Source organism: Muscardinus avellanarius (genome assembly GCF_963383645.1).
Source record: "Muscardinus avellanarius genome assembly, chromosome: 14".
Classification (NCBI taxonomy): Eukaryota; Metazoa; Chordata; class Mammalia; order Rodentia; family Gliridae; genus Muscardinus; species Muscardinus avellanarius.
In genome coordinates, this window is record NC_137800.1 from 37,034,330 (window position 1) to 37,061,783 (window position 27,454).

General features: G+C 41.3%; 1 protein-coding gene across 1 annotated transcript; it reads left to right on the forward strand.

Annotated features, from left to right (window-relative positions):
- Positions 1–7,849: 7,849 nt before the first annotated feature.
- CYP4V2 (cytochrome P450 family 4 subfamily V member 2) lies at positions 7,850–26,376 on the forward strand (the record flags this gene model as incomplete). The annotated part of the gene is made up of 11 exons (XM_080710918.1): positions 7,850–8,063; positions 11,295–11,407; positions 12,876–12,961; positions 13,962–14,152; positions 14,735–14,804; positions 16,935–17,061; positions 19,564–19,749; positions 21,398–21,500; positions 23,731–23,865; positions 23,962–24,141; positions 26,204–26,376. The coding sequence occupies 11 exons, from the start codon at positions 7,850–7,852 to the stop codon at positions 26,374–26,376; spliced, it is 1,578 nt and encodes a 525-aa protein (XP_080567044.1).
- Positions 26,377–27,454: the final 1,078 nt, after the last annotated feature.

Genomic DNA, 27,454 nt, shown 5'->3' on the forward strand with positions numbered 1-27,454 from the left:
GGAACCAGCTGGAGCGCGGGCTGGACTTGGCGGGCTGGGGGCTGTTTAGCAGAGTGGTGGCCACCTAGATAGAGGAGGCAGGCGGCCCCGGCAGGCGGGTCTAAGCAACGCCAGGCGCGGAGAAGACATAGGCGCGCGGTGTGGCGCAGTCCGCGGGCGGCGCGGTCCCATTCCAGCGGCGGGCAGCGTGGGCAGGCGGGAACGGCGGTTTTAGGTGGTCCAAGCGGCAGGCAGAGGTCCTGGCCTGTGCAGGAGGTCGGCAAGCAGAGCAGGTGCCAGCATCACCCAAGGAGCCTGGCTCCGGGAGGGTGGAACTGGCAGCCTGGCGGCCGGCGGAGCCTGCACGCCCCGGCGGTGGTGGCTGCGGCCGCGGTGGCAGTGGAAGATGGCCTCCGGTGCTCCAGAAGAGAGCACATGGGCGGGAAAAGATGGCCACCGGCTCTCAGCGGAGCGCGGGGCCGAAAAGATGGCCGCGGGCTCTCAGCAGAGCGCGGGGCTGAAAAGATGGCCGCGAGCTCTCAGCAGAGCTCGGGGCTGGAAAGATGGCCACCGGCTCTCAGCAGAGCTCGGGGCCGAAAAGATGGCCGCGAGCTCTCAGCAGAGCTCGGGGCTGGAAAGATGGCCACTGGCTCTCAGCAGAGCTCGGGGCCGAAAAGATGGCCGCGAGCTCTCAGCAGAGCTCGTGGCTGGAAAGATGGCCGGGAGCTCTCAGCAGAGCTCGGGGCTGGAAAGATGGCCACCGGCTCTCAGCAGAGCTCGGGGCCGAAAAGATGGCCGCGAGCTCTCAGCAGAGCTCGTGGCTGGAAAGATGGCCGCGAGCTCTCAGCAGAGCCCGGGGCGGGAAGAAGGCCGCCGGCTCTCAGCAGAGCGCGGGGCCGAAAAGATGGCCGTGAGCTCTCAGCAGAGCTCGGGGCCGGAAAGATGGCCGCAGACTCTCAGCAGAGCCCGGGGCGGGAAGAAGGCCGCCGGCTCTCCCGGAGAGGGCGGGGCTGGGGAAGAAGGCTTACGGTCCAGGCAGGCATGGGGCGGCAGCGGCGGCAGTGGTGGGAGCAACGCCTGCAAGCGGAGCGCTGGTGTGGGACCTCACAGTCGAGCTGCTGGCGGGTCGGAGAGTCCGGAGCTCAAAAAGAGAGTAAAAATAAAAAGAGAAAACAGAAAAAAAAAAAAAAGGAAAAAAATGGGGAGGGACCCAAGAGTTCTCCCGGTTCGGCACCAAATGATAAGTAAAATAAAAAATTAAATGCGAGTAAAATAAAAATAATGTGCATACGGCGGAGTGTGAAAAACACGAGAGAGGTCCGGTACACATGGCATGTAAAGTTTTAATGGCACGGCTCTCCCGGGGATCAGGGCGAGGCACCGTGGGGCCCGCGCGCCTGTCCGAAGCTAGAGGACGCGGGCTCTCCTTTTAAAGGCATGCATCTCGCGAGATGGGGGTTTACTCGCAGGAATGCCCAATTCTCGCGGGGGTTTCAGCCCCTCCCTTGCCCTGCAGAGGTCATGTGACACAAAGTCACATGAGTGCAGGACCCAACTTAACACATATTTCTATCACTAACCTTCTGCAACTTTCTTTTCTTTTCTGATTACCCTAATTCTCTCTTTCCCATTCGGGTCAATCTCAGGATAAGCTCTTCTTCATACAAAATACTTTCTCGTTCTCACCATATTCTCTTTCTTTTACCTTTACACATCTATTTTATCGGTCCTTTGTTTTGACATAGCTATTTTTAACCAGGTGGTGTCGCTGTATTGAAGGTCGAAGGTGGACTGGAATGCTGCTTCTAATTACCATTTGAACAAGGCTCATCTAATTACCATTTGAGCAAGGCTGAAAGTTTACTGGAAGGACATGGATTCAATTTTCACTCACAGTCCTGATCTTTTTTCCACCGGAGCAATTTCATGTGGAAAGTTAAAAGAATCATTACTAAAAGAATAATAGTTATGAAAGAATATCTAAGAGTGGAGGAGTTTTTTGGCCAGAGACGATGCCCTCTCTCGGGGCTAATCGCCGATGACTACATGGATTCTCACACATGTAGATGCCGAGATGAAGTGGGCAGCAAAGTCTTGGCATATGATTATACATTCTTTCTTAAAGAAAGCATAATTGGGAAAAGGTCTAAAATAAATGAAACAAAAGATAAAAATATATAAAATATAAGTCTAAATAATTTGATTAAAGAACTAGGATAATTAGGCCAAATTGTTAAAAAATAAAATAAAACTACGGTTGATTAAAGAAGACACACTTTGATTATAAGTACAGAGAAAGGCTGAATAGTAAAGGGTAAAAAAAAGAGATATACTAAAGGGTAGAAAGTTAGCCGGGCATGGTGGCGCATGCTTGTAATCCCAGCATTCAGGAGGCTGAGACTGGAGGATCGCAGTTCGCGGACAGCCTCAGCTACTTAGTGAGGCCCTTTGCAACTCAGTGAGACCCTGTTTCAAAAAATTTTAAAAAGACTAAAAAATAGGCCTGGGGGTATAGCTCGGAGGTACAATGCCCCTGGGTTCCATCCCCAGTACCTCGAAAATAAATAAATAAAGGTAGAAAGTAGATATAGACTCAAATCTTAAATAAAATAAAGTTGGTGTGGGTTTCCTAATAACAATAACAATAAAGATTTTAAGCAGAAGTATTTCCAGAGATAAAGCAACACATTTCACAATAATAAAAAGGTAACTCATATAGAAAGATGTGACAATGTACTAGATTTATATATACTAATGGAATTGACTCAAATAGAGTAAGCTGAACTGACAATATATAAATTTATAAAGAAAATATTTTAATAGACTTTCATAGTTAATAATAGATCAGAAACAAAAAACAATTCAAGTACTACATTTGATGTAATTGACACATGTAAGATACCGCACCAAAGGTGGGAGAATTAAGTGGTCTTTTCAAGTACATATGAAATATGCATAAATATAGGCCATATATTGATGTGAAACACACTTCAGCACCTTTCAAAGGATTGGAATAATCCATTATGTTCTCTGACTAGGTAGACTTAAGCTAGGAATAGTAACTGAAAGATAAACAGAAAAGCTGTGAATGTATGAAGGGTAAACAATACATTTCTAAACAATCTGTGAGTTTAAAAATCACAATAGAAATTGTACACTATTTTAAGTATAATGATAGTGAAAAAACAACACATCAAAACTTGGGTTGTATAACAACGTTCATAACAGCATTATTGGCAATGGAAACAACTCAAATGTTCATCAAAAGATAAACGATTAAACAAAAAGTAGTATATATGAGCAGTGATATATTATCTAGATTTAAAAAGAAGCAAGGTTCTAACATATGCTGCAGCATGATAAACCTTGAAAACATTATGCAAAATGGAATAAGTCAGTCACAAAAAGACAAAGGCTACATGATTTCACTTATAGGTGCTTAGAGTAGTCACTTTCGCAGACACACACACACACACACACACACACACGGTTAGGAGGAAGAGGGAAGAGAAAATGAGTCGAATTCTAAGAAGTCTAAAGTAAACTCAAAGAAATAAGAATAATTAAAATAAAATGGTATGAACAATCCTCAATAAAATTGAAAATTTTGAGAAAGATTCTGAGAAGTACATCATTGCAGGATTTTGGCAGTTGTGTGAACATCATAGGGTATAATTACAGCAACAATGTCATTTGGCTTATTAGTCCCCCTGTTGTTGCTAAGAACACAACATCACAGGTTAGGCAAGTTATTTTAAAAAGTTTATTTTGGCTCAAGAGCCAAAATACAAGGTCTAGGGGCCACATTTGGTAATGGCCTTCTTGCAGGCAGAGTCCCGAGGTGGTATGGAGTACCACGGGGCAAAAGACAGGGAGGGCATGTGTGTGTGTGTGTGTGTATGTGTATGGTCTTGCTACCTTTTATAAAGTCACCAGAATTCATTCATGGAGGCTCCACCCTAATGATTTTTTTTTTTTTTTTTTTTTTTTTTTTTTTTTTGCGGGTCTGGGATTGGAACCCAGGGGCATTCGACCTCCGAGCTACACCCCCTGCCCTATTTTTTATTCTTTTTTTTTTTTTTTTTGTGGTGGTACTGGGGTGGAACCCAGAGGCTTTCTACCTCCGGGCTATACTCCCAGACCTTTGTTTATATTTTATTTGGAAACAGGGTCTCACTCAGTTGCTGAAAGCCTCACTAAGTAGCTGAGGCTGGCTTCGAACCTGTGCGATCCTCCTGTCTCAGCTACCACACCCGACCACCCTAATTATTTTATTTGACCATAATCAGCTCCCAAAAATCCCAACTCTAAACACCACAGTTAGATTAAATTTTCATCCTCTAAATACCTCAAAATTAGTATTAAATGTTAATACATGAAGCTGGGGGGCATTTAAATCATATACAAACCATAGCATTAAGTGACATAATATCATATGATTACTGTTATATATGCAGTCACAGTCATGGTACATGATTGTCAGTGCACCCCAGAGGGGGAAAGTGCAAAAGTCAAAAGTTGGTTTTTAAAACAATTTATCAAATTGATATTAAGAAAAAATATCAAGGAGAGAAAGGTAGGTGGCACAAAATAACAATTTCAAGAATGAAAATGAGCATATCACTAAAGATTCTGCAGCTGTTAAAAGTGATAATCAGTATACTGTGAAAAATATGATTTGATAATTTAAATGAAATGTTAAAACTCCTTGAAAAATAACAGTTATCACCAAAGAAGAAATGGAAAATCTGGACAGGTTCATATCTATTATAAGATTAAAAATCTATCATTAAAGCCTTCCCACAAGGAGGATTTCAGGTCGATGACTTCAGTTGTTAATACTTCGAATATTTAAGAAAAATAGCACTAATAATAGCTCCTCCTAGTAAAGGTGCGTGGTGTCCTGACGGATACTCTGTTCTAGGCCTGATGCTTCTCACTGAGGGGCCAGGCGAGCAGGGTCCTTTTCTAATGATGCCAACATAAAAACCCTTCATGATGATTGTCATTTTGTAAGGCTACTATAACCTTGATACAAAATCTGATATGGATATTACATAAAAAGGTAAACGACACGCCAACCCCTAAAATGGCTGATAAACTCCTGTGTGAGATGGCGGTACCAAATCAAATCAAATCAGCAGTGTATAAAATGGATAATAGATACCATGAAAATTATATTTATTTCAGGAATCCAAGTTTGATCCAACATGTGAAAGTTATCAATACAACACACAATGTAAGGAAACCACACAATTTTTCAATAGATGTAGAATGAGTTTTTCTCAATAAATGGAGAAAATACCACACACACAAAAAATAGTAAAGTAACAAGAGAACCGCTGTCTGGTGATAACAGGAATGAGATGGTTTGTCTGGTTTGTCTAATGGAAGGTGGTAGAGCCTTTAGGAGGCGGGTCAAGTGGAAGGAGGGAAGGTCAGTAAGGGCGGTTCCTTGAGGTGGTCCTGGGACCCCAGCCTCTTCCTCTCTCTTTGTGCTTCCTGGTCACCAAGAGGCCAGAAGCTTCCTTTCACCTCCCTCTTTGTTCTGCCTCACTGCAGGCCCCAGAGCAAAGGGCCAACCACCTGCGGACCGAAACCTCCCGCTGGGCGAGCTGGCTGTCCAGCTTGTTCTGACATTTTAGTATTCCAGGGCAATATAAGAAGACTATCTGCTAACAAGGGAAGCATGGGAAGATGACTGAGAAAGCAAAGGGACAAGGCTTCTATGTTATGGTCCGTTTACCCCCAAATCTTCAGTACCTCTTTCATATTTACAAATTGCCTTCAAAGTAAAGATAAAAATTCGAAGCCCAGCAGGCAGTCGGGTCTCTTGGAGTCACTCCACCCTACCTACACCTGTTAATCTTGCCCTGTTCCCCACGAGTGACGCTGTGTCCCACGGAGGGACTCTGGTGGCCTTTGACATGTCACACCCTTCCCTGCTTTGGAACAAGTCTTTGCCCACGCCCTTACTTGCTGCTGCCCAGAGCACTCTGCCTTCTCTATTTGCCGAGGGAGACATAGCATGGTACAGTCCTTATCTTGTCCATAAAAGTTATCAGAGTTAGATACAGGCATATCTTAGACTGTTACAGCTATAATTAACCTACAGCTTAGTCTCCATCTTTCAGAAAGGAAGAAACTAGAGCCTATGAGACATAGTTAAAGATGTATCTATATTATGCACATATGTATATGTATTTTTGTGGTATTGGGGATGGAACCCAGGGATATTTTACCTCCAAGATACACCTTATGTTTTATTCTTTTTTTTTTTTTTTTTTGAAAAAGGGTCTCACTGAGTTGCAAAGGGCCTCGCTAAGTAGCTGAGGCTGTCTGGGAACCACAAAGCCCCTGTCTCAGCCTCCCAAATGCTGAGATTACAAGCGTGCACCACCACACCCGGCTTTGTATATGTATTTTTATTAGTGTCCATGATCTAACCCTGCATATGCTAAGCAGCAGACACTCTACCACTGAGCTATACCAAGCCCAATACATGTAATTTTTTAAATAAATGTTAAAATGATTAGACAATATAGACGCAAGTAAACCAAAGAGTGTACACTCTCCTTCTCCCATTCCCACTCCATGGAATTGATAGGTATTTTTCTTTTCAATCATCAGCCCAACTGTAAAGAAAGAAACTTTCCTCCACACATGACATTCTGTTACATACCCTATTTTACCACTTATTTTGTTTTGTTCTGTTCCCCCCACCCCCATGAACCTCTTTCTGTGAGCATATACAGATGAGCAAAACAGACCAGACACTGAATTGGAGAAAAGCTTGTTTTTCTTTACATCAAAGAGTCGCGGTGGGTGGCTGTGGACACCTATGTAAGAGCTGCACGAAAACTAACAAAATAAGGTCAAGCTGGAGTCCAGGGTGTTCTTGGATTCTGTCTTCCTTGTCACTTGGTGCTTATGGACCTGCCACTAGGAAAAGGACCCTCCTAGCCTGGGCCCTCGCTGAAGAGCATCAGGCCTAGAACAGAGAATCCGTCAGGACACCGAGCACCTTTACCAGGGAGAAGCCAGTAGTCAGGGAGCACAGCCCCTGCGCAGAACTAGGGCGTCCTCACCGTCTCCTCCCTCCGCCTGTGCTGTGTCTCCGTGTGGAGTCCACTCCATAGCTGCTGTTTCCTTATCAAATGCTTCTCTCCGCGCGTCTCTTAGACTTCACCCCACGCCTGCCGCCCCATCCCAAACCATCTTTTTTTTTTTTTTTCTACCCTCTTAGGCGCCAGATATTTTTGGAAAATAACTGGATTGCAACCTCCCTTGGCACTCCAGTGTCTCAATCAGTCAGCTGACGCAGGCGGCTCCCTGCTTGCGTCCCTGGAGTTCCTCTAGATCAAGGCAAGGCAGCTGATCTGAATAACCCCGGTGCAGAAGCCAGGTGAATCCACCTCCCAGGGCAGCCAGTCCCACTTGAGCCCAGCCCTGCAGGTTGCATAAGAAGAGCGAGCTTAGCGCTCCAAAGGCTGTGTTTCAATCCAAACACGTCTTTATTTTTATTTTAAAACAGGCTGCTCCCAAAGCTACCGTCCTTCTATGCCCAGTAGCGGGATCCCACAATTTCAAACACAGCCCACCCTGGCTGGTCCCAGGACACCAGAGGAACCCGAACACTACGCAGCTTCGTAGCTCACAACAACCCCCGCGGCACTTTTCCTCGAGACCGGGCGAGGTCGCTGCAAAGTTTTGGGACCGCTGGGCGGGCGCCGGGCTGCGACCGGGTGACTCCTCCCCGGCCCGGCCCGGGAGCCTGGGAGCCGGGCCTGGACCTCACCCGCCGCCCCGCCCGGCCCCCAGGCTCGACCTCCCCATCGCCAGCCCGGCCGGCGAGCCAGGCTCTGCAGAGATGGCGGGGCTCTGGCTGGGACTCGTCGGGGAGAAGCTGCTGCTCTGGGGCGCGGCGAGCGCCGTCTCCCTGGCCGGCGCCACCCTCATCCTCAACCTCCTGCAGATGGTGGCGAGCTACGCGCGGAAATGGCAGCAGATGAGGCCCATCCCCACCGTGGCCCGCGCCTACCCGCTGGTGGGACACGCGCTGCACATGAAGCCCAACGGGAGAGGTGAGGGATCGCCCCCGGCGGGCCTGGGCTCCCTGCCCCAAGCTCCTCCTAACTGGAGCCAGTCCAGGGGGCCCGACGGCCCCTCCAACCGGTCTTCTTGCCGGCCCGGACTCCAGTGCCCGAGCGCCGGCTGCTGCAAGAATCTCGGCGGCCAAAGAACCCAATTCTCTCCAGGTTTCCTTTTGACGCCTGCCAGAACTACCACCCCCAATACTAATGAACTTTTCTTTACGCATGGCACAGAATGTAGTATTCCCAAGTCCCAGTCCTTCTGGGTTTTTTTCTTCTCTTTTTCCTACCCATAGCTTATCAGATCCCCAAACCTTCTATGTTCTTCTGTGTGGGCTTTGTACAGCCTAAGGGCAGAAACTACCCTGGAACTTGGCAAACACTTCTTAATACTTAGTGTTGCCCAAAGTATTACTTTTCTCTTGCCCACCTTGGAACATAAGAGACTAGAGATTCTTTTGAGACTTCCTCCCCGTCACTGTCACCCCAGCCCAGACATCATATGACTTGACCACTACATACTTTGCCTCTTTCTTGACTTCCTATTTTAGTCCTTCTATGGATATTTCATAATAATAATTAATGAACTGCGCAGATCAGTACATGGCTCGAATTTATATGGCATTTCAAAAGACTAAAGAGTGAAAATTTCAAAAGACTTATTATTAGAGAGAATCGTTATTTTTAAAATCATGTTTTTAAAAGGAGATAGGTATAAGTTTTGCTGATGGGGGGGATACATATCAACTAAAGTTAGGAAGCTCTAAAAAGTACCTGGCATTTGCAGTCTTCAGAAAGGAGCAGTGAATTTGATCTTAGCAGTTAATTTCCATGGGCATATAAATTAGGGTACCCCAAACCGAAAAGATGTATCCTAAATGACATATTTTAATGGAACCCAGCCAGAACCCAGCTCCTCTACTGATTAATCATTAGTAACTGTTTTACAGACTCAGCATTAACTTCAGAGTATGAAGGATTATCCCATTTTCACCTCTCTTTCCCCAAATAAAAATAATGCCGTCATTTCAACTTCATTGAAATAAGATGGGGTCTCATGGGAAAGTGTTGCCCAAAATATTTTCTGGTAGGAGAAATCCTACCAATAAAGTAAACTTTTTTTTTTATCAACAAAATATCAATGTGACTAACATTACAAGTAATTCAACAACAGATTTAGATATATGAAAATCATATTGGTAGAAATCATCTCTGTTAATACTAAAAGCAGAGCTAACCTCCTTTGTGCTCTGAGGCTCTATGGTTTTAATATATAATTGTGTATGTAGAAGTATAGATTCCCCCAGACACAATTCTGAATGTCATGATCTCAAATATTGAAATCCCCAAAGATCAAAATTCCTAGTTTAAAATTCCCATAATCACAATGCTAAAAGATTAAAATTTCAAATGTTGAGCTGGGCTTGGTGGTACACACTTGTAATCCCAGTATTTGGGAGGCTGAGACAGGAGGATTGCAGTTCGCTGACAGCCTCAGCTACTTAGTGAGGCTCTGCAACTCAGTGAGACCCTGTTTCAAAATAAAAAATAAAAATATAGGCTTGAGAGTGTTGCTTGGAGGTAGAATGCCCCTGGGTTCCATCCCCAGTACTGAAAAAATGTTGAAATTCTGAAAGCCAAAATCCAAGACCCCAAATTCTCTTTTTTTTCCTTGGAAAAAAAAAGGCTACTTAAGAGAGGTGACAAGTCCAAGCCAGGGGAAGGGCCAGTGTGTTTCTGATTTTACACAGGATAGTGGAGTCGTGTTAGGTAAAAGGAAGACCTAGAACCCTGCTAAGGCATCATGTTGGCTGTGTCTGAGATTCTGTAATCTACAGAATTGTTTTAAGGACCAACAAAATCCAATGAATGCAAAGTTTCTAGATTACTGTCTAGAACTTGGTTAGAATTAAGTCTTTTAATTACTAGTCAAGCATCCACTGAAGTCCTACTCTGTGTCTTCTGTCATAGCACATAAGGGCCGTCAGTATAAAATGTCACACTAGTAAAAGCAGCATGTCACAGCACTGGTGGTTTGATCCAGCCCTTTTCACAGCAATTTTGACAAACATCCAAGGGACATTTCTTTTCTTTTTTTTTAAAAATATATTCTTATTGGTGCATTGTAGTTAAACATCATAGTGGAATACAAGACTTGGGAGGGTATACAAGCATATAGCATCCAATTAGCCCTTATCCCTTCCTGGTCCCATTCCCTCCCTCTCCCTCAATCCCAAGCTTGATTTGGTGATTAACTTTGATAGATTTGTTTACGTACATCATGCATTTTAAAGAGATTCCGTCTTCCCCCATCCCATCCCCTCTGATTGGTCACCTTGATTGCTCTTCCATGGGGCCCTTTCTTCAACTAGCTCTCTTCCCATTACCTATTTCTTCCTAGTTTTTGCATATTAGGGAAAGCTTCTGATTTTCTATTTTCTGTGATGTTTCTCTGTGTATGCCATATTACAAGTTCTGTTCCTGCTCCTGAAGGCCCTGTCGCTGGCCTTGCCCTCTGGCAGACTCTGATGCCAGCCTTGCTGGCTCCACAACGGCCTTGCCTCATGGCAGGCCCCGATCCCTGCCCTGCTGACCCTGGCTCTGGCCTCACCCCTCGGGAGGCTCCAATCCCTTCTTCAGAAGCCTGGCACGAGCCTCACCCCTTAGCAGGCTCTGATCCTGGCCTCGAAGGCCCCAGCACCGGCCATGCCTCATGGCAGGCCCCAGTCCTGGCCTTGCTGGCCCTGGCACTGGCCTAACCCCTTGGCAGGCTCCGATCCCGACCTCGGAGGCCTCAGCACCGGCCTTGCCTCACGGCAGGCCCCGGTCCTGGCCTCCAAGAGACATTTCAAAGCAGTGTGGTATAAGGGTCACAGTATCAGGTTCTGGGGTCTTGGTACAAAGCCAGGTTCTACCACTTCCTAGGTCAGTGACAAATGTACACAAAAAGTACACATTTGGGCACATCAGAACCTAATAATAACTATTTTACAATCACTAACATCATTCTCTTGTGTTTATTTGTAGTGGCAAATGTTATTTTGAAACAATTTTATATCTACTGAGAATTTGCAAAAATACTGCAGCGTTCACGCCTGCCTTTCCCAGCTTCCCTCATTCATAATTAATGTATTTACCAAAATAAGATAATGAACACTTGTACAAAATGATGAACACAGTTCTTCTCTTGGTTGAATTTACAATTAAATCTTTTTCTCCTAGATTTTTTCCAGCAGTTAATTCAGTACACAGAAGAATATCGACACCTGCCGCTGTTGAAACTCTGGATTGGGCCAGTGCCCATGGTGGCCCTTTATAATGCAGAAAATGTGGAGGTGGGCATTGGTAAATAAGATAGATATTTCATGATCTATTTGATAGTATGAACATATCATCAGAATAAATATAATGAATATATCCTTAAATTTAATTTAACTTAGCCGGGCGTGGTGGTGCATGCTTGTAATCCCAGCATTTGTAAAGCTGAGACAGGAGAATCACAGTTCGAGGACAGCCTCAGCTACTTAGTGAGGCCCTTTACAACTCAGTGAGACTCGGTTTCAAAATAAGGAATAAAAAATAAGGGTGGGGGTGTAGCTTGGAGGTGGAATGCCCCTGGGTTCCATCCACAGTAACGCAAAAACAAAACAACAACAACAAAAAAAAAAAGTAAAAAGTGATGTAGCTGCGCATTTGTTATCAGGTATCAATGTTTATTCTCTTTTTGTAGAAGGTCAGCTGAGTGATACACTTTTATAGAACCATAAATAGGTTATTCCATGAGATTAGCAACTGTTACCTCTCAGACACAAATTAAGACTTCAAAATATGTGATTTGTAAAATATGGGCATTTCTTTCCAGCTGCTCAAGGTTTCAGATTCTATCTGTGACAAATCTATTATTCCAGAGTTTAAAAGAATACTGATTTGATATTTCTAGGGTAGATATTATTAATCCATGCTAATGAAATTATTTCTCAGAAAGTTTGCAGACCTTTTACTTATTACTGGATCACTGGGGAAACTGTTTTGTAACATGATGAGAAAAGGATTTAGGCGAGGGAGTAAAAAATGGGTAAGCAGTGTTTCTCTTATGGGACAAAATTAAAACAGTGTCTTAGGGACTAGTGCTGGGATATGTCTACCTTAGCTGTTGTGGTCAGGTCAGAGTTCCTTTGTACCACAGTGTGGATCCCATGGATTTGGTGCTTTCAGGTAGAGATCTACCCACAGGAGAGGCCCAGAGCAGGAAGCCTGGGGAGCATTCCTTGCTCAAGCCTAGACACTTAGCCCTTTTGTTCCACTCAAACTCCAGGTAACTTGATCATGCTCATGGTTTCCAGTGTAGCTATGTACTGGAGACACTCAAATATGTATCTCTGGCTTATGCCTTTATCCTGAGTATCAAACCTTCAGACTATGGGTGCAGGGTGCCTCAAAGTCAGCATACAGTGAGAGGAACTCAGGATCTACATCTTCCCAGAGGTGGTCATCCTCCGGATTCACCTGCTCCTTCTTCTCTTTTCCTACCCTCATTAAATATCTCCATTGGTCCATAGTCCATGGCAAGAACTAGGGAATCATCTTTTTCTTTTCTTCAATACCAATTGGTCCCCAAGGTTGGATGACAATTATAATAATCAAGGCACTAAGTACATTCCTTTGAGGTACAGGAATGAAATTGAGGCATAATAAAAATAAAGGCTATTATATATTAATGAGTAGTCATGTTCTAGCCAGGTCTTCCTATAATTGAAGCTATTTTGATGTCTATATTTCTCTCATTTTTTTTCTCTTCCTAAGGTAATCTTAACTTGTTCAAAGCAAATTGACAAATCATCTATGTACAAGTTCCTAGAGCCATGGCTTGGCCTAGGACTTCTTACAAGGTAGGTCAGTATAAATTTGTAAAGCTATCTTGTAGAACTAGTTATTTCTGTGAATAAGTAACTTCAGGAGTGGACACAAGGCGATTTTTCTGTAGTATGGTTGTTCTCAGGAAGGAGGAGAGAGATTGGAAGAAGAATCTAGCTAACAGCAAGCATCCAATAGACAGAAGTCCAGGGTGTATGGTGGTCTCCAGCCATATAGTCACAGTGACTATCATCAGTGTTCCATGAAGTATTAGAAAGTACTGATGTTCAAGTGCAGTTAAGCAAAGGAGTACCTGGAGCATGGAAATCTTGAAAGCCAATGGAAAAAGCAGTCAGCCTCAGAGCAGTACACTGAGCAGTGACCTCCATCTTGACCTGGCATCCAGACATCGGACTTCATTCTCTGAGAGAGTGCTGGGCAATAGAAAGTCTCTTGAAGAGGCTTTAGGAAATTCAAACTCAATAGAAATCAAGGTAGAGTCATGGACCATGGAAACATCCGAGGACTAAGGTATTGATGGGGGAAGGAAAAAGCTCTTAATTTTAGAAACTCAGAATTGGAAAGACGGGTGTGGTGGTATATGCTTGTAATCTTAGTACTTGGGAGGCTGAGAAAGGAGGATCACAGGTTCAAGACCAGCCTCAGCAACTTAGTGAAGCTCGCAGAAACTTAGTGAGGCCCTGTTTCCAAATAAAAAATATAAAATAGATCCAGGGGGTGTAGCCCAGAGGTAGAACTCTCTGGGGCTCCATCTTCAGCAATTCACACACACACACACACACACACACACACACACACAATGGAGACCAATTCTGAAATTTTTCAGTGCTAGTTTAACTATTATTTTTATAAAACAATGGCAAATAAACAATATATGTCTGCCTTCCTAAATCTAACTGAAACATTTGAGAATCGGTAGATAAAGCTGTTTCAGCATTTTGTTGACTTGATTATCCTCTGTCTTGTTTGCAAAACTGCTCCTTTTTCTTTGGTAACCATGCACTGTGTTTCTAGTACTGGAAATAAATGGCGCTCCAGAAGAAAAATGTTAACTCCCACTTTCCACTTTACAATCCTGGAAGATTTCTTAGACATCATGAATGAGCAAGCAAACATACTGGTTAATAAACTTGAGAAGCGCGTTAACCAAGAAGCATTTAACTGCTTTTCTTACATCACTCTTTGTGCCTTAGATATCATCTGTGGTAAGTCTAATTGATTTCTACTTAAGTTACAATATAAAGATAAAATGGCCCAAATAGAAAATAGCATTCCATTGGAAAGGCAAATCAGGGGATTGGAAAGGATGTGGGATTCTTCACGGTGGTGCCACTGATGAATTAGCCTCCCACAAGGCACCAGCTACTCCCAGGACAATGAGCAGAGTGGCCATAGAACCAACTTGCCAGAAAGCCAAAGAGAAGGAAGTAAGGAACAAACAAGAGCAATCCTAAAATATATAAGAATAGAACAGGAATTTATGTCTTTTTTAAATGTCTAAGCCGGGCGTGGTGACGCACACTTGCAATCCCAGCATTTGGGAAGCTGAGAGGAGGACTGTGGTTTGCAGCCAGCCTCAGCTACTTAGCGAGGCCCTTTGCAACTCAGTGAGAACCTGCTTCAAAATAAAGAATAAAAAATAGGGTTGGGGGTTTAGCTTGAAGGTAGAATATCCCTGAGTTCCATCCCCAGTACCACAAAAACAAACAAATAAATGTCTGCCATTGCAAAATAAACACAAGATACATACATAAACTAAATGGTTGCTTCTCACTTATGTTTTATAGAAACAGCTATGGGGAAGAATATTGGTGCTCAAAGCAGTAATGATTCTGAATATGTTCGTACAGTTTACAGGTAAATGGAATTCTGTCAATTATTTTTTAAATTGATGCTGATACGGGATTTAAAACATTTTGCTAATCATTTTCTATGTTGTTATCGTTTTTTGTTTCAAATCTACTGTTAAGCTAAATATTAGCCTTATAATGTAAGCATGTGTTTTAGCAGCAGAAGAATGGTTGGGGTAATTGTGGCACATCTACATTATGCAGTGATTTTTTTCAGCCAGGTGTGGTGGCACAAGCCTATAATCCCAGTACTTGGGAGACTGAATGTTTGAAGCCAGCTTCAGCAACTTATGAGACCCTGTTTCCAAATAAAAAAATAAAGTAGAGCTGAGCGTCTAGCTCAGAGGTAGAATGCCCCTGGATTTAATCAGTACCAAAAAAATAAAAATAAAGTGATTCTTTTCTAGTGTTCTGAGGTTACATTATGATGTACATTATACATACTACATTTTGATACTAAATGACAAAGGAAATATGTAAACAATTTTTGTAATGACAGCCATTGCCATAAAAATTAGAAAAAAAAAAACTAGAAGAAATTATACCCAAGTGCTAGCAATGGTTATCATTGTTCTGTCTATGTGCTTCTCCTTCCTACTGCATTTTGTTTTTGTTGTTATTTTTCCCATATTTTCTGCATCAGGCAGGTATTGTTTTTGTAACTGAAGCAATTAGTTTTACTTTAAGATTGCTTGCAAAGCCAGGTATTGTGGCATATGCTTGTAATCCAAGTATTTGAGAGGCTGAGACAGGAAGATCCCAGATTCCAAACCAGCTTCAGCAATTTAATGAGACTCTCAGCAACCTATTAAGACCTTATTTTAAAAATAGAATATAGTTGGGGTTCAGAGGTAAAATGACCTGGGTTCAACCCCCAGTAAAACACACACACACACACACACACACACACACACACACACACACACACACAGATTACTTGAACTTTCCAGCTACTAAGAAGTGAGAAGCAGGGTCAGGATTTGATTTGATGTATCTTATGTTAAATCCCTGCTCGTTTAACTTCATCTGAACTTTTATTTATTAAATATCTGTAACCTGCCAGTCATCACACAAAATTCCAGCATAGCCTGGGAGATTAGAATTGAACTAACATAGATTTAAGAATTGCAATCTTTGCTTAGGAAGAGTAGATCAAGCTGGTATTAGAGAAGGAGGGAAATGTCCTACAGGTTGAGTGGCCGTGAAAGGCCCATAGTCCTGAGGGAGGAGGACTTCCTCCTGCTTGGAGGGATCTTTCTGCTCTCTCTCTGGAAGTGAGAGCGAGCAGCTTGCCACAGCCGTGTGTCACTACTTACTGAGCACTTGTAGAAGAGGGCGGTCACATCTTTTTTTGTCACCCCAGAGGAGTGATCAAATGAATTGGTAGACCTTGAAAAGAGCCAGATTTCATCTCACCTTTTATTACAAAAGCCCCCAGCATTAGGAAGTTGAGAATTCACCCGGGAGAAACGAAACAGAGCACAGCCTATCTGTAGGGCATTTTATAGTGAATTCTTTTTTTTTTTTTTTTTTTTTTGTGGTACTGGGGTACTTGGAAGCCCTTCTACTACTGGGCTACACTCCCAGACCTATTTTATATTTTTTAATTTGGCAACAGGGTCTCTTAATCCAACGAGGCTGGCTGCGAACCAGCGCCATCCTCCTGTCTCCACCTCCCAAGTGCTGGGATTACAAGCGTGCGCCACCACGCCCGGCTATAGTGGATTCTTCATTCTGTTTTTTTTTATTGCTTTCTTGGATGTAGACTAGCTCCATTCCTTTCTTCACTGTTTAGCATCAAGCACGGATCTCTTAGTAGCCTCAAATACAAGTCAGCATTCCTCTCACTTATTACCTTTATCAAGAACAGGCATGGAGCAGGTGTGGTAGTGCAACCTGGGAGGCTGAGATAGAAAGGTCCCAGGTTCACAGCCAGCCTCAGAAACTTTGAAATGATCCTGTTTTGAAATGAAGAAGAATAAAATAGGGCAGGGGGCATAGTTCAGAGGTACAGTACCCCTGAGTTCAATCTTTAGTAGTATCACAAATTAAAAAAAAAAAAAAGACCCAGTACGAAATAGGTGCTCAAGAAACAGACATTTCAGATATACAAGATGTGTTTCTACCCTGTTTATAGGATGAGTGATATGATACATCGAAGAATGAAGATGCCCTGGCTTTGGCTTGACTTTGGGTACCTCATGTTTAAAGAAGGCCGGGAACACAAAAGGGGCCTTAAGATCCTGCACACTTTTACTGACAATGTAAGTTATCCTTCCATTGTGGCCCAACACGAAAATCATCATCATAACCATTGTAGGTGCACCATTTGCTGGCACCACATGCATTCACAATTTTGTCCAGCTATCACCATTATCTACTTCCAGAACTTTTTTAAAGTCATGAGTTTTATCTTTCGTTAATATACCTGTGCAGAACCATCAAGTCTGTGTCCCATAAAATAAAAGTTATGTGAACAATAATGGCAAAAAAGTGTTCAGTATGATTATACTTAAATATTCAACTAATATTAAATACTTGCTAAGTGCCAAGCACTGTACTAAAGTTGTGACATAAAATATTGAAAAGGCATGTATGCTCCCTACTGTGATAGAGGTTAATCCAGTCAAGGAAATTGTCTATAAAAAAATTGCAAATTTTGATAGAAGGCCAGGCGTGGTGGTGCACGCTTGTAATCCCAGCATTCAGGAGGCTGAGACCGGAGGATCGTGGTTCGTGGACAGCCTCAGCTACTTAGTGAGGCCCTCTGCAACTTGGTGAGACACTGTTTCAAAATAAAAAATAGGGCAGGGGGTGTAGCTTGGAGGTCAAAAAATGTCCCTGGGTTTCATCCCCAGACCCGTAAAAACAAATTTGATATGGGCTACAAGTACTTTTTAGCAAACTGGGTGCTGTATAAATGAATAAAGAGACAACAAGCTTTGTGTAAGAGTCTTCTGAGAAATATTGGAATAAGCAGTAGTTTTCAAAGGCAAAGAGAATTTAAAGTAGCAAATATCTTAATATGAACAAAATGAAAATGAACTTGATCCTATTATTTTATTTTCAATTGAAAAATAACCAGGAGTTAGGGATTTTATGGAATATAGGATATCAATCTTCATGCCAAAGATATGTTTATAAAAAGGCAAGCCGGGCGTGGTGGCGCGCACCTGTAACCCCAGCATTTGGGAGGCTGAGACAGGAGGATCACAGTTCGAAGACAGCCTCAGCTACTATTTAGTGCGGCCCTCTACAACTCAGTGAGACCCTGTTTCAAAATAAAGAATAAAAAAAAAAAATAGGGCTGGTGGTGTCTCTCGGAGGTAGAATGACCCTGGGTTCCATCCCCAGTACTGCTAAATAAATAAATAAATAAATAAGGCAAAATTTAATTAAAAATATACATCAATTTATAACTGTGCTGAAAAATGTACAAATTCAAATATATTCTTTCTTTGCTGCAAATTTAGGTTAAAACATATCAGAATACCTTCCTATGATGAGGAAAACCCTGCCACCAGTCAATCAGATTTAATAACCATTAGATTTTTTTTTTTTTCCTTTGGTACTAGGGGTGGAAGCCAGGGATTTTCTACCTCCGGGCTATACTCCCAGACCCATTTTATATTTTATTTGGAAACAGGGTCTCACTAAGTTTCTGAGAGCCTCATTTAGTAGCTGAGACTGGCTTTGAACCCGTGTGATCCTCCTGTCTCAGCCTCCCAAGCACAGGGATTACAAGTGTGTGTCACCATGCCCGGCATTAATCATTAGATGTTAAATGAATGAACTGTTGGCTTGAATTGTTCACGGTATAATCACCTAGTAGTAGAAGAAAAGCAAACAGATTCTATTTTATTGTTATGTTTTTTCTTAAATTTTACTCATCAATGTTATTATCAATAATTAATTATTTGGCTGGGCATGGCGGCGCACGCTTGTAACCCCAGCATTTGGGAGGCTGAGACTGGAGGATCGGGGTTTACAGACTGCCTCAGCTACTTAGTGAGGCCTTCTGTAACTCAGTGAGAGCCAGTTTCAAAATAAAGAATAAAAAATAGGGCAGGGGGTGTAGCTCAGAGGTTAAATGCCTCTGGGTTCTATCCCCAAACCCGCAAAAAAAAAAAAAAAAAAAAAAAAAAATTAATGAATTATAGACTAGATAGACAATGTCATTTATTTCATAAATATTGAAAACTGCATACTGAGACCTAGGCATTATGAGTTCCACAATGAATTTAAAAAACTATATGGTATTTTGCCCTTAAAAGCTTAGAATCTACTCATTCGAGGGACATGATAGCAGGCTTGCTTGGTTAATGCCTGATAGGAAAAAGAAAGGTGAAATGTATAACCAAATGCAGATTTTATTTCATTTACTCACTCAACAGAAATCAAGTGAACATTCATGAAATTCCAGCAAGTACTCTAGAGATTAGAAATACATCAGTGGCCAAGGACAAATACAGCTTTGTTCTGTTTCTTTTCTCTAATACAACCTGCACTTAAGAGTGATCTATGGTGGCGCACGCTTGTAATCCCCGCGCTTGGGAGGCAGAGACAGGAGTATCTGGCTGGTTCAGAGCCAGCCTCTCTGGCTTAAGAGACCCTGTTTCCACATAAAAAAAGTTAAAAAAAATAGGTCTGGTAGTGTAGCCCGTGGGAGTGTATCCCGAAGGTAGAAGGGCTTCCAGGAACCCCAGAACCACCAAATAAATAAATAAATAAATAAATAAATAAATAAATAAATAAATATTCTGTAGGTCATTGCTGAACGGATCAATGAAATGAAGGCAGACCAAGAATGCAGAGGTGCTGACAAGGACTCCGACCCCTCCAAAAGCAAACGCAAGGCTTTCCTTGACCTGCTCTTAAGTGTGACTGACGACAAAGGAAATAAGCTAAGTCCTGAGGACATTCGAGAGGAAGTCGACACCTTCATGTTTGAGGTACTTACTATGGTTATTTTTAGGTAACATGAACAAATTCAAGAGCCCATCATAGGTCGGAAATGGAGCTGGTGCTTGAGCCTTGTGCCAGGCGCTACCTTCCATCCACAATACTGGAGAAAAATGTTTTTTGTTTTCCGTTTTTCTTTAGAATCTTTAGCATAACTCTAAAAAATCTAACCAATCTTAAAGCAGCTCAATATAACCAAGGAAAATTTATTTTATTATCATGCAAAATTACAAAATTTAAGAACCTGATTAAGTGCTAGATAAGCTTCTGTCTTAAGAACAAGATTTTGACTGGTGGTGGATATGGTAGCTAATTTTTTTTTCCAAGAAAATCTAAGTTTCATCACTTTTCTTAACCAGGAATAAGAGCAGCAAGAAATCCCTTTCAGTTCCCAAGAAATTTCTTTCAGTTCTCTATATTGCTTCATGCTTCTTAAAAACTCCCAGATCCACAGGTCCATTTCCTCAATACCTCCTCTTAAAGTTCTAACAAATGAGCCCTTAGCTGCTGCTAAGAGCTGCTTTTGCCAAAAAAGATATGATTCTAAGGGGATTTCTGGCCTTCAAAAGTTCTTAAGAAGTAATTTTTACAAAATAGCTTTAAATGTTATATTATTTATGAAAAATGTGAATCTTTCCATATGTGGATTACTATAAAGAAATGGTTTTAAAAAGCATTGTGTAGTAATATTCTCTCAGTGAAAGGAAGGAAAAAGACCCTAGTTCTTAGTGGCTTATTGTGTGCTAAGCACTGTGTTGGGAGTGTTTCCCAAATTCTTCTGGATATAGTAGCAATATGCACACAGTCTTTTTAAATATATCTTTAGTTTTGCTTGATAATTAATAATCGTGTGCTTACGGGGTACCATGACAGATAGTTAAGTATGTGGACTCTGGGTCCAAGTCTCAGCTTTAATATGTACTGAAAGGGTACAACCCTGTGAGGTACTGGTACTGAGATATCCTCTCTAAGCATGAACCTCTGCTTTTTTTTTTTTTTTTTTTTTTTTCCAGTACTGGGGGTTGAACCCAGGGGCATTCTCCCTCTAAGTTACATCCGTAGTCCTATTTTTATTATTTTTTATTTTGTTTGTTATTTTACTTATTTATTTATTTATTTGGTGGTACTGGGGTTCCTGGAAACCTTTCTACCTCTGGGCTACACTCCCTGACCTATTTCATACTTTTTTTTAAATTTGGAAACAGGGTCTCCTTAAGCCAGCACTGCTGGTTTAGAACCTGTGCGATCCTCCTGTCACTGCCTCTCAAGCGCGGGGATTACAAGCGTGCACCACCACGCCCGGCTGTTTTTTTTTATTTTGAAACAGGGTCTCAATAAGTTGCAGAGGGCCTAAACAGCTGAGGCTGGCCTTGAACCTGTGATCCTCCTGTTTCAGCCTCCCAAGTACTGGGATTACAAGTGTATGCCACCAAGCCCAGCTCAAACCTCTGGTTTTAAGGTATGGTTTTATTTGTTTCTCACCAAGGTGAGATGCTATATAGAAATAATTTTTTTTTCTATAGTCACACTACAGCTCTAAGATGTAGAAATAATTCAAGTGAGTTAGTATAGTCACTCTTAATCTCCTCAGTAATCAGCTCTGCTATTTTATCTTTTTTTTCTCCTTACATTTTTTAGGGTCACGATACAACTGCAGCTGCAATAAACTGGTCCTTATACCTATTGGGTTGTTATCCAGAAATCCAGAGAAAAGTGGACAGTGAACTGGATGAGGTGTTTGGTATGTTTCCCCTTCATGTTCTGTTGTGGGTCCTGAGTCCACCAAAGCAAATGTCCTGCTTGTTCATTCAGGATGTGCAGGAAGACCTGTTCCAAAGACACTGACATAAGCAGAAATGCCCCACATAGGAGCCTTCTGGGCTGTCTCCTTGCAAGGCCTCATCCATTCTCTACAGATGGACTGCCCAGGGCTGGATGCTGAGGGTACACAGATCAATGTGATTGTCCTCGAGGGTCTGTGTGATAGGTGAAACAGCTGCATGTACATAAAGCTTCGAGCCCTGGACTGCGCCCTCGAGGAGTGCAGTGAATACAGGGGCAGGTGAAGCTGTCTGCAGGGGTAAAGGAAAGCTCTTTCATAGGGCACTGCCTCTGATCACACAGGAGAGGAAAGACGGGTAGCTGAGAGGAGATGAATTTCTATCATACAACAAGCAGTCGGTCCGGTGGTAGAGTCTTAGATTGATGTCCAGAGGGATAACCTATGGTTCTAGACCTGCTTTTTTTCTCTTTCATCTTGGCTTTTGTCTCCTTGATTCTTGCTCTAGGCTTTACGTTCATCCTCAAAGCAAGAAGAAAAGGGGGAGATGGGGATAAGAATGTATTGTTTATATAAGGTGCTATATAAAAAATTCCACAGACTAGAAGTCTTATCACAACAGAAATTATTCTCTCAGTATCACTGACCCTAAATCAACCTGTTGTCACAATGCACTCCTGAAAAAACACATTCCTTGCCTCTTAAACTTTTGGTGGCGGTATAGGGACACGTCACTCAAACCTCTTCTCTGTCTTAACATTACCTGTGTGTGTGTGTGTGTGTGTGTGTGTGTGTGTGTGTGTGTGTGTCTATAAGGATTCTTGTGATTCAGGACCTACCTCGATGCAGAGTAATCTTTGTATTAAAAGATTCTTATTTTAATCACATCTGCAAAGATCCGTTTATCCAAATAAGGGAACATTTACAGGTTCTATATATGAGAACCTGAAACTTTGCGGGTCTGTTGTAAGTCTACCAAAAGAGGTCTCAGTTTTACCATCAATTTGATCAATTCTTCAGTCATGTGTCTTATGGTTCCCATAGCTAGATGATGAAAAAGAAAAAACAAAGGGTTGGGTTACCCAACCAACAATGTGGTATTTGATGTAGTTTCATAGAGAAAAGTAGTAGGGAAGGAAAAATAAAGAAAAAAGTTGGAAAGTAAAAGCATTCTAGAAAGAGAGGAACCAGGTGAACAATGATGGCACAGACGGGAAAAGTTTCTGATTTGGTAGGGAATAGCAAATAGTGAGAGATGCTAGAATTCAAGATGTTGGTAGAATGTAGGATTAAGAGATGAGTGTGGGACGGCATGTTCATGTTCAGCCTGGGCAGGCACTAGAGTCTCTTAGCAAGAGCTGACTTTATTTTGTAGAATGGAGGCAATCTAGACTCTCTGGTTTCACTCCTGTGGTCACTGTATTTCTCCATCTTGATTTTAGTTTCTCTCAGAATGCCTCAGGAAGGTAAATTTTGGTCTCTTAAAAGCTCACAAGTTCTTTTGGAGTAAGTTCACAGTTTTTCTGTACTCCGTCTCTAGCTCCTTGCTAGTTTCATAAATGTTTTTAATCCCCTACAATTAGTAGCACAATCATTGTTTCTAGAAGGTTTTGTACTGTTCATGTTCTCTGCTCTAGAGAAAAGGTGCCTTCTTTTTCTCTAAAATATTAGTTCTAATTATTAATTCTATTTTTGAGGAGGTAGTGTTTGGATACTTCAAAAATATTGGTTCTGTTTCAGAGCAACTCATCTTTGGGTATTGGGCCGCAGGTATCAATTCCTTTTGTCTCTAGTTTTCGTAATCAAGGTAAACATCACAGACCATAAAACCAACCATTTTAAAATGTAAAATTGAGTAGCATTTAATACATTCAAGTTACTGTGCAGTGGTTACCTTAGTCTAATTCTAAAATACTTTTAACACCCCAAAAGGAAACCCTATAGCATTAAACAGTCACTCCTCATTCCCCCTTTCTCCCAGCCCCTGACAACCACAAATTTTTCTGTATCTATAAATAAATGTTTTGTGTCTGGGTCATATCATCTCATTTTATTTTGATTATTCATGTTAGATATTCTACTTTAGTCGTGGAATCTAACATTTGATATTTTGATTCATGTATGAGACTCTCATCCCACCTTGAACCCAGTTAATTCTTTCATGGTCGCTTAATACATTTGCTTTCATCAGGGAAGTCTGATCGTCCTGCAAACTTGGAAGACCTGAAGAAACTTAAGTATCTGGAATGTGTTATTAAAGAGACTCTTCGCCTCTTTCCTTCGGTTCCTTTATTTGCTCGAAGACTTAATGAAGACTGTGTAGTGGGTAAGTAGTGCATAATTAGAATAGTAAGAAAAGTGAATTTCATATCTGATATCTGTCTTGCTTTAGTCTTATGACACATTCTTCACTTCTTGACAGCGGGTTACAAAATCGTGAAAGGCACCGAAGTGGTTATCATCTCCTATGCACTGCACAGAGATCCAAAATACTTCCCAAATCCAGAGGAATTCCAACCAGAGCGCTTCTTTCCTGAAAATTCACAAGGGCGCCATCCATACTCCTATGTGCCCTTCTCTGCGGGACCCAGAAACTGTATAGGTTTGTGTCCATGTAAACAGTTTTGACCTTTCTGGCCCATAAGATAGTAGAATTCTCACTAGGATTTCTTTCAGATGTTTTATGGCATTATCTATATGCAGTAGCTTTTAAACAAAACAAAAACAAAAACTTTTCTTTTTCTTCTACTTTATATTATAGTTTTAAAATATTACTGATTGTCATAAGGTATATTAGTTTTCTGGGGTTGCCAGAACAAAGTACCATAGACAGAGTAGCTTAAACAATGGAAATTCCCCGCAGTTTTGGAGGTTAAGATGTCCATAAGATTGGTTTATTCTGAGGCCTCTCCCTGGCCAGTGGGTGGCATCTTCTTCCTGCTTCTTTGTCTTCATGGACTCTTTGCTCTGTGTGAGCCTTTGACCTCATTTAACCCTAATTTAGGACTTCTACACGGGAATTTGAGGAGGAAACCACAATTTAGCTCATAACATAAAGCATAAATAGTTTCATAGTAAAGTTTTGCAAGGTTGTAGATATGGAATTAAAATCAAATGTAATGTATTATGATAGAAAAAGCATACAAATAGTTATGTTTAACCTACTTTTTATATATTTTTTGCTTTTAAGAATTCCATTTTGCAACACCAAAACAAAGGATCCTTGCCAGATGGCTGAAGTACTAAGCAAAGCAAAAGTGCATCACCATGCATCAGAAACACTTTTGGATTCCTAGCATTTTAATCACTTTTATAAACAAAGAACTTAGTAAAATGAAGCCATACTTAAATGAATGAATCTGAAGCATTTGGTGGCTCTGTGGTCACCAGATTATAGGTCCTATATAAAACAGTTCTTGATCTTAAATGAGCCCTGAATTCCCCTGGGACGTAGTCTTCCCTAGATATCCTCAGGTGATTGGTTCAAAGACCTCCTACAAATACCAAATCTGAAGATGTTCAGGTGTTTTAAATAACATAGTTATATGCATTAATCTACATATAACCTCCCACATACTTTAAATTATATATATATATATATATATATATATATATATATATATATTTTTTTTTTTTTTTTTTTTTTTTTGGTGGTACTGGGGTTCCTGGAAGCCCTTCTACCTCCGGGCTACACTCCCAGACCTATTTTATACTTTTTTTATTTTTGGAAACAGGGTCTCTTAAGCCAGCGCAATCCTCCTGTCTCTGCCTCCCAAGCGCAGGGATTACAAGCGTGCACCACCATGCCTGGCCCTTTAAATAATATTTAAATTACTTATAATACCTGAGATAATATAAATGTGATGTGAATAGTTACTATCCTGTATTATTTAGTGAGTAATGATAAGAAGGAAGGTCTATATGTGTTCAGTGAAAACTGAACAGTAAAAAAATATATTTTCAGCCAGACATGGTGGTACACTCTTGTAATCTCAACATTTGGGAGGCTGGACAGGAAGATTGAGGACAGCCTCAGCTACTTAGTGAGGCTTTTTACAACTCAGTGAGACCCTTTTTTGTTTTGTTTTGTTTTTTGGTGGTACTGGGGTTCCTGGAAACCCTTCTATCTCTGGGCTACACTCCCAGACCCATTTTTTATTTTTATTTGGAAACAGGGTCTCTTAAGCCAGCGAGGCTGGCTTCGAACCTGCGCGATCCTCCTGTCTCTGCCTCCCAAGCGCGGGGATTACAAGCGTGCGCCACCACGCCTGGCAGTGAGACCCTGTTTTAAAATAAAGATTGTAAAACAGAGTTGGGGGTATAGCTCAGAGGTAGAATACCCCTGGGTTCCATTCCTAGTACTGAAAAAAAAATTCCATTTACTGTTGGTTGAGTCCGTGGATGTGAAACCTTTGGATCTAGATGGTCCACCGCACTGCTAAAATACAGACTTCCTAGTCCTCCACATTTATTTGGTCATACTAGTTGGAAGCAGAAAATAATACTCAAAAATCTTCATTTTTACAAATGTTACAAGTGATTTAGATTACCTTAGGGGGTCTATGTGAAAATATAAAGTTGTTTTTTTCCTATAATAGAACCCCTTATTTTTCATATTTGATTTGTACCTATAATTAAAATATGGTATTTATATTAATTTGAAGGTCAAAGGTTTGCTATGATGGAAGAAAAGACCATTCTTTCCTGCATCCTGAGGCAGTTTTGGGTAGAATCCAACCAGACAAGAGAAGAACTTGGCCTGTCAGGAGAGTTGATTCTTCGGCCAGATAATGGCATCTGGGTCAAGTTGAAGAGGAGAAGCAGAGATGAGTCCTAACTATATTCCTGGGCTGTGGCCTTAACACGAAAAAAGGCTTTCGTGTAATGAAAACTTGACATTTACAATTTATAGATCATGAGTTCAATACTATGAATTCCTAGACCTAATTTGTTCTTGTCTCCACTGACCAGGGGATCCAGTCTGTCAAAGAGAGAGCTTTTGTGTTTTTATTACTACCATAGATGCTAAGTTATACCTGGTCTTCATCTCAGAGGTACAGTTGATAGAGTCAATACCAAATAAACACAGAGCAAGATTCTCAGCGGAGGGATCCACAAGCCAATTCAATTTTATTTGATAGGCTCACAGGATATAAATTAAGTTTCAGAATTTTCTAAATATACTCTTGTTGACTGAGGAATATATATCATATAATTTGAAAATTGTGGGTAATTAAGTACTTTTACTTAAGTAAAAGTAATAATTAAGTACTTTTTACTTAAGTTTTAAAATTATATCAGTGACATCAGTCATGAGAAGAATAATCATTATAGCACTTTTCAGATTCTGTCACCTAGAGCACATCTTTTATAAGTTGACTCCAATTCTGTTTCAGTTTCCCCTTTGGTTGTTTACTTTTAGTCTCTTCCATTCTTTGTAGAATCATAAGTGCCTTTATATATATCATGAATTCTTGGAGTGGAGTGCTCTTAATAAACTCTGCTCCCTCACAGTGCCTCAGAGAGTTCATTATTGGCTTCCAGAGCTGGAATGACCTTAGATCATCCTTGCTTATGCTTCCTTGTAAAGGAGTAAAGGAATGGAGTCAACAAGAAGGTAAATTTCTGCTACTGGTTGGGACAGGGATAGAAATAGATGTTTATATTCTTCACTCCCATTCTGATATACGACTGTCTATTACAGCACACTATTGCTTTAGGGAGTTCCTATCTGTGACTAGATATGTTATAAGAATTTAGAATTTCTGCCTCTGGTTTAGGCATATTTTTCTTGGAATTCTTCTACCTGTAAGGGAACAAAGAAGCCATTCATCTTTAGTTAATAACAATAATATCTCAGTTTGGGGTTAGAACTTTCATTAATTCAGTCCTATAGAACAGAACTAGGTATAACT